Raw genomic sequence first — 14,152 nt, 5'->3', positions numbered from 1 at the left:
GCATGCTCGGTCCTCCATTTCCTACTAGCCTAATGTGTGTTTGATGTAAATTAGGATGAAATTATAATTAAATGACTACGGTAAGGTAGAACAAATGAACAAATTGTCAGAGCCCTTAATGATATAGTTGTTAAAAATCGAGAACACTATTTTCATACCCTTCTCTTACTTTATTTTTACTTAGTCAAAAATCCTATTTGGCCATCAGTACGGGATATAAAAAACCTGTTAATAAATTGGAACAAGAGATGTTAATCATTACTGCCCACTCATTTGGGACTCAGCCTACAGTGCATTTGTCTATCAAATCAAAACAATACAGTATCTTTAAGATCATGGAGGTGAGAAACAAAACATAAGGTATAATCCTCCATTCCACTTGAATCCCAGTAACTTCATGATAACATCACAAGTCATTCAGTTATTAAAGATATGACCGTCTTGCTATCAATGAGAAACAATAGGATTATGTCTTTCTCCTGGAGGGCAGGGAAGGTCACAGCATTGAGCATCACTGAGGACACGTAGCCCAGCCTACATACAGGTCAGTCTCTGTATGCGTGCCACATAGCACCCTATTCCCTATATAGTGCATTACTTTTGATCATACCCCGTGGTGAACTATATACGGAATAGGGTGCCATTTGAGACGTAGCCTCTGTATCTATAGCCTCTTATATCTGACTTCCTGCGTCAGAGCTTTCGTGATATCATCATCGCTAATCCTTTGTGGTGAAAGCGCATCATATCGAATTACAAGGAGAGCCTCCTAATGCTGTGTAACAATCAATTACCCCTCCTCCCATATCAGGAAGGAAGATGGCTAATTAGCAACACTCAGTCCTACTCTTCGTCATTCACCACCACGGCTTCCAGCCCAGCACAGTCCCCACTCTAATGATAAGGGAATCTAGCCCTGTAAACTAATGTACTAGCATATCATAAATAGGACTGGTGGAGTTATGCCACACATGCATCTTACAAAAATATATGGAAATGTCTGCTCTATCCAAAATTACAACCAACTAATTGCAGCATTAAAGCAAAAATGGAAGAGGCAAGTAGAAGGGGGAGAAAGTAAGGAACTTGTCTGTCGGCCCTGCATTAAAGATCAAAATTGGTTAAAGAAAATTGTGATAAGTAAAAAAGTATATCAGTTTCATTTGAAGACCAAAATATTGACAGCTGCGCCATATATATTACAAAATAGTTGGGAAGAGATTTTCGATGTACCGATTCCATGGCACGTGGTTTATGAACTGACACACAAAGCGACGCCGGATTCAAAACTTTGAGATTTTCAATTATTATAAAAAATAATTTCAACTCTTAGAATGTTATATATATGGGGGACACAACCATCCCAGTTCTGAAGATTTTGCTGCGTAGAGCCAGAATCATTAGATCATTTCTTTTGGTACTGTCCACATTGCTTGTTTCTTGTTTTTGGTCACAAGTTCAGGAATGTGTAACACTCGTCGTTGAAGGGGGACCAAAATGCAGCGGGCAAAGTGCTCATCCACTTATTTATTAAAGAAAACACTTAATCAATACAAAACAAACGACGAAAACAGTCCAGTAAGGTGCATAGACTATACTAGAAACAACCACCCACAAAACCCAGCGAAAACAAACACAACTAAATATGGCCTCCAATTAGAGACAACAACAACCAGCTGTCTCTAAATGGAGGTCATTGACAAAACTCACATAGAACTAGAAAAGCTAGATAAACATAGAAATATGAAAACTAGAACCTAAACCCACAATACCCAACCACACAAAACAAACACCCCCTGCCACACCCTGACCAACTACAATGACAAATAACCCCTTTTACTGGCCAGGACGTGACAGTACCCCCGCCCCCCAAAGGTGCAGACCCCGAATGCACCTCAAAATAAAACCCACAAAAACAACCCCAAACCTAAAGCGAGGGAAGGGAGGGTGGCCACCGTCAACGACGGTTCCTGTGCTTCATCCCCCTTCCCAATCCTCCCACCACGGAGGTGGCTCTGGCCATAGCTCCCATTCAGCAGACTCTTGGCTGCGCGGCATCACTGGAGGCGTCGGGCTGAGAGGCGTCGCTGGAGACCCCTGGCTGAGAGGTGTCGCTGGAGGCTCCTGGCTGTGGGGCGTCGCTGGAGGCTCCTGGCTGAGGGGCGTCGCTGGAGGCCCCGGGCTGAGAGGCGTCGCTGGAGGCCCCGGGCTGAGGGGCGTCGCTGGAGGCCCCTGGCTGAGGGGCGTCGCTGGAGGCTCCTGGCTGAGGAGCGTCGCTGGAGGCTCAATGCTGGGGAGCGTCTCTGGAGGCTCCTGACTGGGGAGCGTCGCTGGAGGCCCCGGGCTGAGAGGCGTCACTGGAGGCCCTGGGCTGAGGAGCGTCTCTGCAGGCTCCGGACTGTAGGCCGTCTCTGCCGGTTCCGGACTGTAGGCCGTCTCTGCCGGTTCCGGACTGTAGGCCGTCTCTGTCGGTTCCGGACTGTAGGCCGTCTCTGTCGGTTCCGGACTGTAGGCCGTCTCTGTCGGTTCCGGACTGTAGGCCGTCTCTGTCGGTTCCGGACTGTAGGCCGTCTCTGTCGGTTCCGGACTGTAGGCCGTCTCTGTCGGTTCCGGACTGTAGGCCATCTCTGTCGGTTCCAGACTGTAGGACGTCGCCGGAAGCACTGGACGGGGAACTGTCGCCGGAAGCTCTGGACGGGGAACTATTGCCAGAAGCTCTGGACGGGGAACTGTCGCCGGAAGCTCTGGGCGGGGAACTGTCGCCGGAAGCTCTGGACGGGGAACTGTCGCCGGAAGCTCTGGACGGGGAACTGTCGCCGGAAGCTCTAGACGGGAAACTGTCGCCGGAAGCTCTGGACTGGGACTGCGCACTGGAGGCCTGATGCGTGGGGCTGGCTTAGGAGGCGCCAGACTAGTAACCCGTACCACAGGGCTAGTGCGAGGAGCAGGAACAGGACATACTGGGCTGGGCAGGCGCACTGGAGGCCTGATGCGTGGGACTGGCTTTGGAGGCGCCAGACTAGTAACACGCACCCCAGGGCTAGTGCGAGGAGCAGGAACAGGATGTACTGGACTGGGCAGGCGCACTGGAGGCCTGATGCGTGGGACTGGCTTTGGAGGCGCCAGACTAGTAACACGCACCTCAAGGCTAGTGCGGAGAGCAGGAACAGGACGCACTGGACTGGGCTGACGCACTGGAGGAAGAGTACGAGGAGCAGGAACAGGATACACTGGGCCATGAACCCTCACAGGTGGTCTGATGCTTGCTACTTGCATCACGGGTCCTGGCTCAATGCTGGCTCTAGCATGACACCTGTGAGGAGCTTTCACCAAGCGCACCGGGCTGTAGCTGCGCACTGGCGATACGTGCGTATCTCCGCATAACACGGTGCTTGCTTGCTCCATTGCTCCCCATAGTAAGCACAGGTGCTCCTTCGTGCCCTTTCCGCCAGTACCTGTCTCCGGAATCTCGCGTCAAGCTCCTCGCTTGATTCCTTGACTGGCTCCTCTTTGCTCCACGGCTCTCCCCTGTACGCCCGGGAAGTTAGGTCAGGGCTCCCCCCTGACTCAGCCCAACTCCCCGTATGCCCCCCCAAAATGTTTTTGGGGGGCTGTCTCCTCACCTCCTGAAATGGAGGATATAATGCCTCATACCTCCGTCGTTCCCTCTTAGCTTCCTCCAGCTCCTCCTTCGGGTGCCGGTACTCCCCAGCCTGGTGCCATGGTCCTTTACCATCCAGGATCTCCTCCCATGTCCAGGACTCCAAATAGCTCTCTTGCTGCTCCTTCCTCCGCTGCTTGGTCCTTCTTTGGTGGGTGGTTCTGTAACACTCGTCGTTGAAGGGGGACCAAAACGCAGTGGGTAAAGTGCTCATCCTCTTATTTATTAAAGAAAACACTTAATCAATACAAAACAAACGATGAAAACAGTCCAGTAAGGTGCATAGACTATACTAGAAGCAACCACCCACAAAACCCAGTGAAAACAAACACAACTAAATATGGCCTGCAATTAGAGACAACAACCAGCTGCCTCTAATTGGAGGTCATTGACAAAACTCACATAGAACTAGAAAAGCTAGATAAACATAGAAATAAGAAAACTAGAACCTAAACCCACAATACCCAACCACAAAAACAAACACCCCCTGCCACGCCTTGACCAACTACAATGACAAATAACCCCTTTTACTGGCCAGGACGTGACAGAATGGCTGAAGAATTGAAACATTTACCTGGAGCTAACTCTGCAAATAGCACTGCTGGGTGATTTGAAAAGCAATAATATTGATCAATAATATAATAATATTCTTAGCAAAAAAATGTATCTTTAATTTACAATCTGTAGAAACTATGAGAATAGAAAGGTTAAAATCTTTTGTGAAACATCACAGCACAGAAAAATATATGGCAAATAGAAATCAAAACTGGATGGTGTTCAGAGATAGATGGGAGGGGTTGAGTGGAGCTGAAGGGTGGGACTAAAAACAAGATAACTAATTAACTAAATATACTGTGTCCGTAAAATGTACATAGGTTCAGAATTTTTGTGAAACTGGACAGTTGGAAAATATATGGCAATTAGAAATCAAAACTGGATGGTCTTCAGAGATAAAAATAAATAAAAATACAATAATAAACAAAGCATAGCCACGGGAAGTAGGGGTGCTGAGAGTGCTGCAGTACCCCTGATAAATCACAATAATGTTTTTTTTAATAATTACCCCCCAAAAAGTACTAATGTAATTTCTCCTTTTATTAACTCTGTATGCAGTTTCAAAAGCAGAGATGTCCTTGTACTATCTGCCATAATGTTTTCTCCTTGAATTCATAAACCATATTCTCAATGAAGATATCTGGAAATTCTAAGTTTCAGCACTATTATCATAGACTTCAATGGAGCACTTCGGGATCATACCCTGGCCTGGATTTGGAATCGGTGTGAATAGTGTCATTTGAACTGTTGAAATTGGCGTGATGGTGATGAGCACAGAGTAACGAGAGAACAATGGACAGGAAGGAGACTACAGCAAACAAATTAGGCCTTGATGAGTTATGATGGAGTGTGTATGTGTATTTTCGTGTTTGTATGTTTATGGACGTGTGTCACCTCAGCTGACCTTTTCCCAAAACAATGCTTAACCTCTCTTTCTGTGTCAGCCCCAATGCTTTGTGATGTCACTCTCACTCTGCCTCTCTCTCCCTCTCGCTCTGTACATCGCAGCCTTTCTCCCTTTCTCTTTCCCTCTCCATATTTCTCCCTCTCTCCCTTTCCCCATCTTTCTATCTCTTACCCTCCCTTCATCTCTTTCTCCCTTTATCTCCCTTTTCCTTTTTCTTTCCCACTAGCGCTCTCTTCATTTCCCCCTCTCCATCCCTCTATCAACAATGCAGTTAAATCTCACTCAGAATCCCCTGTCAGTTTGGATTATGGTTACAGCACTCACATACACCCAGTGGCACTCTACGGCCATATGGGAACATGTACACCCATTCAGAGAAACATTGGGAACACCAATAACCAATTCCAAATCGACCCCTATCCATCATTTCTATAGTCTTCATTTAAAAATAATAGATTGGTTTTAGCGTTTGTAATATGATATTGGGCATGCTGCCCAATGCTACTGCCTAATGGAACGCAGATCTAAACAAGTGCTCAGAAGGTAGAAGCTAGGGTTCCATATGGAATTGATCATTAAAAACATTCAGTGGCACACAGGATTCCAGGAAATACTGTTTAAACCTGTATATTATCTATTTAATCTTTTCAGATCCAAACAGGTGCTGAGGTGGTAGAGGTTAAAAATCGATTTGGAATTGGGCATAAAACATGCAGTGGCATCCAGGCAGAACCACACAGGAAACCGTCTTTAAAACTCACAAGCACACTAACCTGTCCTCTATGGACAACCAAACACAGGATACATGGTCACTATATGCTATAACTAGTGGCAGGTCTGGGCACAGATGATTCATTAATACTACCTCAACACTTTCTCTCTTTCTTTCTTGCCTCACAACAGAGTCCCCTGGTGTTGGTTTCACTGAGAGTGTGGTATCTAGCTTGCCTTACATCCAATTCTGCTCCATGTTGTGATATTCAGAAAAAAGGGTAACATGAGAATTCAACCCCTTGGAGCTGAGTCAATGAGCAGTGACCCTCATGTGTGTCTGTCCAGGGGTGAGAGGGAGAGCCCGAGGAGGAGGTCAGGGGAAGGTAAATGTCACTAAGTATCCATCACAGCTGGACTAGGATGAATGGATGGAGAGGGGTGTATAAAATCAGAGCGCACTCATAGCAAACATAAACCAACCCTGAAGGAAAGCTGAATGATAGAGGGATAGGATATAGGAAGAAGGAGAGGAGGGGTGTGCTGCGTTCTATAAGTACCCAACTGTCTGTCTGTCTGCGTCTTCCTTTGGGATGTGTCGTGGAAATTCATACTGAGAGAGACTTTATCATTTCTGCAAACAATCGTCTTTATTTAATATTGATTAATTATTGCAATAATGAGACTAGTCAACACAACACTCTTGACTGCTGGGCTGAGCAGCCTAACTGATAATGAAGAAACAGGTAGCCTAGTGGTTAGAGCGTTGGGCCAGTAACCGAAAGGTAAACATCTGTCGTTCTGCCCCTGAACAAGGCAGTTAACCCACTGTTCCTACGCCGTCATTGTAAATAAGAATGTGTTCTTAACTGACTTGCCTAGTTAAATAAAGGATAAATATATATATTTTTAAATATAGGAGACCTAAAAATGCTTAGTCAGGGCTAGTTCCACCCCTCCCATTGCGGATCGGGGGGCATCATAACCCACCTTGGTTCATCTCCTGGTTATCCGCACGGATGTTGTTTTACCCCCATCCCGGCTTAGTTTCCCAGATGACAGGAAGATGAGACAATGAGGGATTGTTCAAAACTCTTCCAGGCTATCTCTATCTCGGGTCACACACCACATCTTGTCTATGGAATGCCAGCTTTAGGTTTTTATAACAAAGTCATTGTCAGCTTAAGGTATCTCTAGGAAAACCCATTTACTTGACCATACGCCCAGACTAACTGCAGGAAGCTAGAGTGAAAACCATACCTTTACAGAAACACAGCATTAATAGAACAGAAATGTCTTACTATTAGTCAAGTATATAATCGTTAACTATTAATATCAAACAAATCAGGTAAATACATAATTTTTCTATCACAGTTGCTCGCAGTGCAAACACGTTTTTCACATGGTGGCAGGTGACTCTCATCTTTTAACCTTTTACTGCAGTGGGCTAAATCAGGGTCACACAGAGTGTTTCTTGGTAGTCAAACAAATCTACTTTGAAACAAAAGTACACACCTCACACATATGGTTCTGGGCTTAAAACAAAGAAGACACATGTACTATGTCAGATATTAAACTGTACATTACAGAAGACTGAAATTATTACAAAAACGTTTGACATAAAACCTGCAGAAAATCCAATGTTTCTTTCAAACAATGTTTATTAATTATGAAATTATGAAAAAGATTTGCAACATTCCACCCATGAGGTCACTAGATGGCAATTTGGTCATTTTACTGCAGGAAGGGGTGTTTTACGATTTATTTTTTTGTATGTTTTTTTTTACAACAAAATACTGAAAGTCACATTGAAACTCAGCAGCAAAGGAAAGGCGACATAAAAGGTGTAGCTCATCAAAGAAGAATGTAGAGTGGGAATTGGGAAAGCAATTACATTTGTTGAGGTTTATTTTCTGACATTTCTATTGTTTATTTGCCTCATTGAAGGACATAGCAGTATAACTAGGGTCAAGCCCTTTTAGAAGCCATCTTAGTCCTAGTTTATATAACATGATATCTAAAGGGCCAATGGCTTGCCGTGTGTCCCTCTCACACACACACGCGCGCGTACAGGCACATGCACGCACACACACACACACACTTAGATCAGATCAATGGACCACCCCACCAGGCCTCTCTCTTCCCCATGTTAATTCTCACCCCTTGGTGGTGTAAAGTGGATACTGTTAGCCATGCTATCATGCCTGGTGCCCGTGTCCATCTGAACCATGCACTACCACAACCTAAACGTCAGTATCATCATTCTTCTTGAACTATAAATCACTAGACAGTATGTGAGGCATGATGCCTTTTAGGATGAATGTCATTGTTGTTTGTTTTAAGTCCCTTCCAGTTGATGTCTTCCATTAGATTCGACATGCATCACCTGGGGGCGGGTAGAGTGGCACATTCTGTCCTTTGGGAATCAAGAATTGGAGCAGTGTGTGATGGACCGTACACTGCTAACTGCTGTGAGGTTTTAGAGGGGGATTGAGAGGAGTAATGAACTAACACCTGCCCTGGTAGAAGCTGACTACCAGATGTGAGAGCACAGACACCCCATGCTGGTCTAATAAGGGCCATATAGAGCAGCACTGCAGGGTGCCTGTTGTCGAAAGAGGGAGAAAGAAAGGAAGAGAGAGAGAGAGAGAGAGAGAGAGAGAGAGAGATGGACAAAATGGTCTGTGTAGAAATTAGTTGGCCTCTAGAGCATGAACACAGCTAGACCAGCCAGGAGTAATAACTGGGCAGCAGAGGAGTTGCGACAGTATTCCAGTAATCTGAGAGAAGTTTATTTAATCTGTGCGAGTCTAATCTGGCCAGGGCAGTTAATCTGTTAAGAAGTGTTAATCAGCCGAGGAGTGTATATAGTCGGGGAGCGTTCTATTTTTGAGAGGTGTTAACCTCTGAAAAATATTAAATCCTGGGAATATTTATCCAAACTGAAGATGTAGACGACCTCGTACGAGAGCAACTGTTCACTCCCTGCGGGATAACTACTGCATATACATGGATTTCAGAGAGAAATAAAAACATTCCTTTGGGCTTTTTATTTATTTATTAAATGTATTTAAATCACTTTTTTTATGACAGGGGGATCGTTGAGGTCATTAGAAGATTTCCATATCTCAATATTGGCTAGGTGGAGTTATATGAAACCACGAAGGAGTTATTAACTATTGGCTAATATAGACAATACTGTAAAAGAGGCAACACAAGTCAGCAGTCGAGAGAAGGGAGAGATCGAGGGGAAGTGGAGGAGAGAGTGAGAGAGGGGAAAAGGACAAAGGGAGAGAAAGCGTGAAAGGGAGAGAAAGCGTGAAAGGGAGAGAAAGGGGGGAAAGAACAACACAAAGAAAGGGAGTTTGAAAGGAAGAGAGAGAGAGAGAGAGCGAGAGAGAGAGAGTGAGAGAAAGATTCTGATGGGGCGAAATCTCTTCTCCCCTGCAGCCCTGCCTCCGTTGATTACCTCAAAAACCCAAGGGCTGCCGGAAGAGAGTAGAGAAAGGTGTAATACAAACGAAAGAGAGATGAAGAGGAGGAAAGACAACAGGGGTTCTGCTACAACACTGAACCAGATATTTAACCTGACTGACGCTGGCTAAAACGCTGTACAGTGAGATGAAGCCTGAATGAGAAGTCATGTGATGTACATACTGTAGCTATTGGGGAATATGATACATTACTTGGAATACTTGAAACTTCCCCTCAATGTTTTGTTTTGATAAGTATATGTGGAATTTTTGGTTTGTACTGTAAACAGATTTTGCTTGATATCTATAGATTACTATACTGTACCTCTGGCCATATTGTGATCTCCTTCCTCTCTTTGTCTCTTTTCCTTTGTGCCTTTCTTCTCCTCGCTCTCTCTCTCTCCCTCTCACTTTCTGGAGCAGGTCATATTCCCTAAAGATTGTTGGTAAACACAACATCACCCTGCAGTTACTTTCAATATTCAACATGACAGTGTATGAATGTAATTACAATACAGCCTAAAGTGATCAGGTAGCTTCCTGAAATGTTGATGAAATACACAAATCATATCATGTCTTATCAATGGGCATGAAAACATTTATTTGTTTCCCCTGACAACACAATACACACATTTCTTTAAAAGTTGCCAAAAGACAATGATGTAGTGGAATTTGCCTGATTCATTTGATGGTTGCAGCCACATGTACACACACACACACACACACACACACACACACACACACACACACACACACACACACACACACACACACACACACACACACACACACACACACACACACACACACACACACACACACACACACACACACACACACACACACACACACACACACACACACACACACACACACACACACTCTCCCTCACCTGGAGTTGCTGAGGTCGTTCTGCGCCCCTGCCGATCCCCTGCTCTTCTCCAGGCCCAGTTTGGTGAAGATGCCCACCAGCACCATGATGGCCACCACTCCACAGATGATGTAGACAATCATATGGGTGCGGTCTCTCTCCTGGTTACCATGGCCATCGGTCACCGTGGAGATGGGCTTGCCCGTGTTGGCCCAGATGGGTGTGTCATAGTTTGAGCAGATGCTCTGGTCGAGCCGCTGCCCTCTGAACTGGCAGCAGAAGCGGTAGAAGCAGGTGCCACAGCAGTACAGGAAAACACCCATATTGCAGTTGAAAGGTGGGTCCCACTGGCCCATCACATCGTAGTAACCTTGGCAACGGGTGCCTTTGGTAGGGATGGCATCCTCATCATCCGCGATGTCGCCGCTGGGCGTCGACACGCCGCTGAACTCTGTGGTTACTAACGTGGTGACGGGCTCCGTCGTGGTGGGGGTCATCGGAGCTGTCTGATTGGCTGTCTGGGTTTGGACAGTGTCCGAGTCAGTGGTGGTGGAGCTGGTGAGGTCCTGGGCCAGGCTGGGCCCCGTCAGGATGAAGGATAGGAAGAGGAGGAGGCAGGACAGGGGGCATGCTGCCATGGTAAACCCCATCCTCAGTGTCAAGCTGAGGCTTTAGAACAGTCCTCTATGGTGGGTCAGACCAGAGGTCAAAGTCTCAGAGCAGGGCTTGTAGTCAGAGACAGACCAACAAGTTTGGGGAGAAACAACAAAGAAAAATCTAAAGTCCAAAATTCTAAAGTATGTGGTTCCTGTGTCTCAAACAAATGAATACTAACTGACGTTCCATAGTTTTTCAACATAATTGAATTGTTCACCCATAGTTCAATCACTCACATACGCGATTTATGAATAATGGGAACAGACAGAGCGTGTTTGTAGATTTTACATTTTTGTTTTGGTACAAGCATGCCGGTTACTCAGAACAGTGCAAAATAGCTAAAATATCTGATGCTCTGGACTAAAATCCTCTGAACCATCGTAGTAGGTTTGTCTTACCTTTGTCTTTTGAGATTGCCTTTACAGAAAGCAGCAGTTTCAATATAGCAGGGTATATTCCATGAACAATTAACCACAAACTTTACTCAGCATTTTTCTCTATAGGGTAAAGGAGTTTGTATTTTTCCTTATGTTTTTTCCATTCTCCAAGTAGTTTTGTAGCAGCTTTGTCCACCACAGGCGACCTCTCCTCTCGTTAAAGCAGTGTTTCCCTGTTCCTCCTCCTAGCTCAGTGTTTGAGGGTGGCTTGGAGGTCCAGACCAGACCAGTCCACTTGTGGTTGCAATCCCACAGAGCACCGCGCTGCGCTTGCTGACAATCCTGCCTGTGTGCGCGTGTGTGCGAGTGTGTGTGTGAGAGTGTGTGTGTGTGAGTGTGTGCGTGAGAGTGTGTGTGTGCTGTTGAATGCGACTCGCTCTGAGCTCCGTGAAAACGTAACAGTTCAGGAGCCAAATTCAATCCCCTCTGCTGAACACAATGAATGAGAGAGAGAGAGGGAGAGGAAGAGCAAGACAGTGTGAGAGTAGAGAGAAAGAGAGAGAGAGAGTGAGAGAGAAAGGGAGAAAGGGAGGGAGAGTGAGGGAGGGGAGGCAATCCTATAAACCTGCTGCTCACATCATCCCCTGAGAAGGAAGGAGGGTAGTGGAAGACATAAAAAGAGAGCACAACTGAGATGTTCTTAACTTTCTGTCACAAATGACCCTGTTTTTAAGTAAGTACTGTATATAAGTGTGTGTGTGTGTTTGCTCTGCTCTGTCTAAAGGTATGGGGCTAAAAGTCAGACAGTGGACAGCTAACACCTGTTTTAATCCCTCCTGTTGTTTAGTTGCAGGTGCTCTTGTTATCTCTCAGTCTGCTTCTCATTTGTCCTACACTCATTCGATTTCTTTCCACCCTGTCACACAGCCCCTCACACGGTGAGCAGATACATGTGTCTGAGAATGAGTGTGTGCATGTGAGGGTGAGTGTGTTCGTATGTGTGTCTCTGTGTGTGTGTGTGTGTGTGTGTGTGTGTGTGTGTGTGTGTGTGTGTGTGTGTGTGTGTGTGTGTGTGTGTGTGTGTGTGTGTGTGTGTGTGGTGTGTGTGTGTGTGTGTGTGTGTGTGTGTGTGTGCGTGCGTGCGTGCGTGCGTGCGTGCGTGCGTGCGTGCGTGCGTGCGGGCGGGCGGGCGTGCGGGCGGGCGGGCGGGCGTGCGGGCGTGCGTGCATGTAAAAAGAGAGAGTCTGCCAGATTAGGTCCAGAGTTCCAACTCTGGAATCCTCCATGTGTTTGGTTTGTTTCCAATTCCATCCTGGAGCGAGACCACAGCGATACCCTCCGCCTTTCAGCCAAAACCACAGCAGCTGGAATCCATCGACAAGAGCCTGGACGGCAGCTGATGCACTGGTGTTCCTCTCTGCATATCTGCACACACAGTGACGCCAGCTCAGATTAGAACAGTTTCTCCCGGTGTGGATTATACAAAACCTAAATTGTTTGAAATTATAAACAGGTACAGATTGACAAGGGTTTTTGCTCTCCCTCAACCGTTGCTCTACTCTTCTTTACGCTCCTTTACTTTCCCTTTCACCATCCTCCCTTTCCTCTCCTTTCTCAACACTTTCACTTCCACCAAAGCAGTTCAGTGACTGTGTGTGTCTCTTCACCTCTTCCTTTGTATGGTCTTTCTTGGTCAGAGAGAGAGATAAATAGAAAGAGAGAGAGAGAGGAGGGAATAGGGGACAACAGGGGGTGTATAGTAAGTACAACATGAGAGTGGGGGAGGAAAAGCAGGAAGAAATTGGACTGGAGACTTGAAAGTGAAAAAGAGAGATACTGGGCCAATGGGGAAAGCGAGAGAGAGAGGCAGCGGGATGACAGGGCTACGGGAGCAAGGGATTATGAGCAAAGGAGAACAGAGAAATGAAGCTGTAGGAAAGACAGATACAGTGCCTTCAGAAAGTATTCATTCCCCTTGACTTATTCCACATTTTGTTGTGTTACAGCCTGAATTCTAAAGTGATTCAATATATTTTTCTCTCTCACCCATCTACACACAATACCCCATAATAACAAAGTGAAAACATATTTTTTTAAATTGTAGCAAATTTATTGAAAATTAAATACAGAAACATCTCATTTACATAAGTATTCACACCCTTAAGTCAATACATGTTAGAATCCCCTTCGACAGCGATTACAGCTGTAAGTCTTTCTGGGTAAGTCTCTAAGAGCTTTCTTTGCACATTGTTCTTTTTTAAATTCTTCAAGCTTTGTCATGTTGGTTGTTGATCATTGCTAAACAGGCATTTTTAAGTCCTGCCATAGATTTTCAAGACGATTTAAGTCTGTAACTAGGCCACCGAGGAACATTCAAAGTCATCTTGGTAAGCAACTCCAGTGTACATTTGGCCTTGTGTTTTAGGTTTTTGTCCTGCCGAAAGGTGAATTTGTCTCCCAGTGTCTGTTGAAAAGCAGACTGAACCAGGTTTTCCTCTAGGATTTTGACTGTGGTTAGCTGTATTTCATTTCTTTTTATAAAAAAAACTCTCTAGTCCTTGCTGATGGCAAAAATACCCATAACATGATGCAGCCACCACCATGCTTGAAAATATAAAGAGTGGTACTCATTTATATTTTGTGTTGGATTTGCCCCAACTATAATACTTTGTATTCAGGACATAAAGTTAATTTCTTTGCCACATTTTTGGGGTGTTTTACTTTAGTGCCTTTTTGCAAACAGGATGCATGTTTTGGAATATTTTTATTTTGTACAGACTTCTGTCTTTTCACTCTGTCAATTGGGTTAGTAATGTGGAGTAACTACAATGTTGTTGATCCATCCTCAGCTTTCTCCTATCAAAGCCATTAAACTCTGTAACTAAATCCCTGGGCGTTTTCTTTCCTCTTCGGAAACTGAGTTAGGAAGGATGCCTGTAT

General features: G+C 45.2%; 1 protein-coding gene across 1 annotated transcript in view; it reads right to left on the bottom strand.

Annotated features, from left to right (window-relative positions):
- Nucleotides 1–12,297, bottom strand: part of shisa8b (shisa family member 8b) — a 35,130-nt gene extending 22,833 nt beyond the window's left edge. Inside the window, exons 1-3 of the mRNA XM_014179619.3 lie at nt 11,234–12,297; nt 10,200–10,903; nt 9,633–9,740 (exon numbers count right to left, since the gene is read on the bottom strand). Coding sequence (XP_014035094.3) covers nt 9,633–9,740; nt 10,200–10,828 — 737 coding nt within the window. The 5' untranslated portion in view covers nt 10,829–10,903; nt 11,234–12,297. The remainder of the gene's footprint in view (nt 1–9,632; nt 9,741–10,199; nt 10,904–11,233) is intronic.
- Nucleotides 12,298–14,152: the final 1,855 nt, after the last annotated feature.

This window comes from Salmo salar, chromosome 28 (genome assembly GCF_965601325.2).
Source record: "Salmo salar chromosome 28, fSalSal1, whole genome shotgun sequence".
NCBI classification, from domain to species: Eukaryota; Metazoa; Chordata; class Actinopteri; order Salmoniformes; family Salmonidae; genus Salmo; species Salmo salar.
This window is presented reverse-complemented; position numbering and strand designations above follow the sequence as displayed.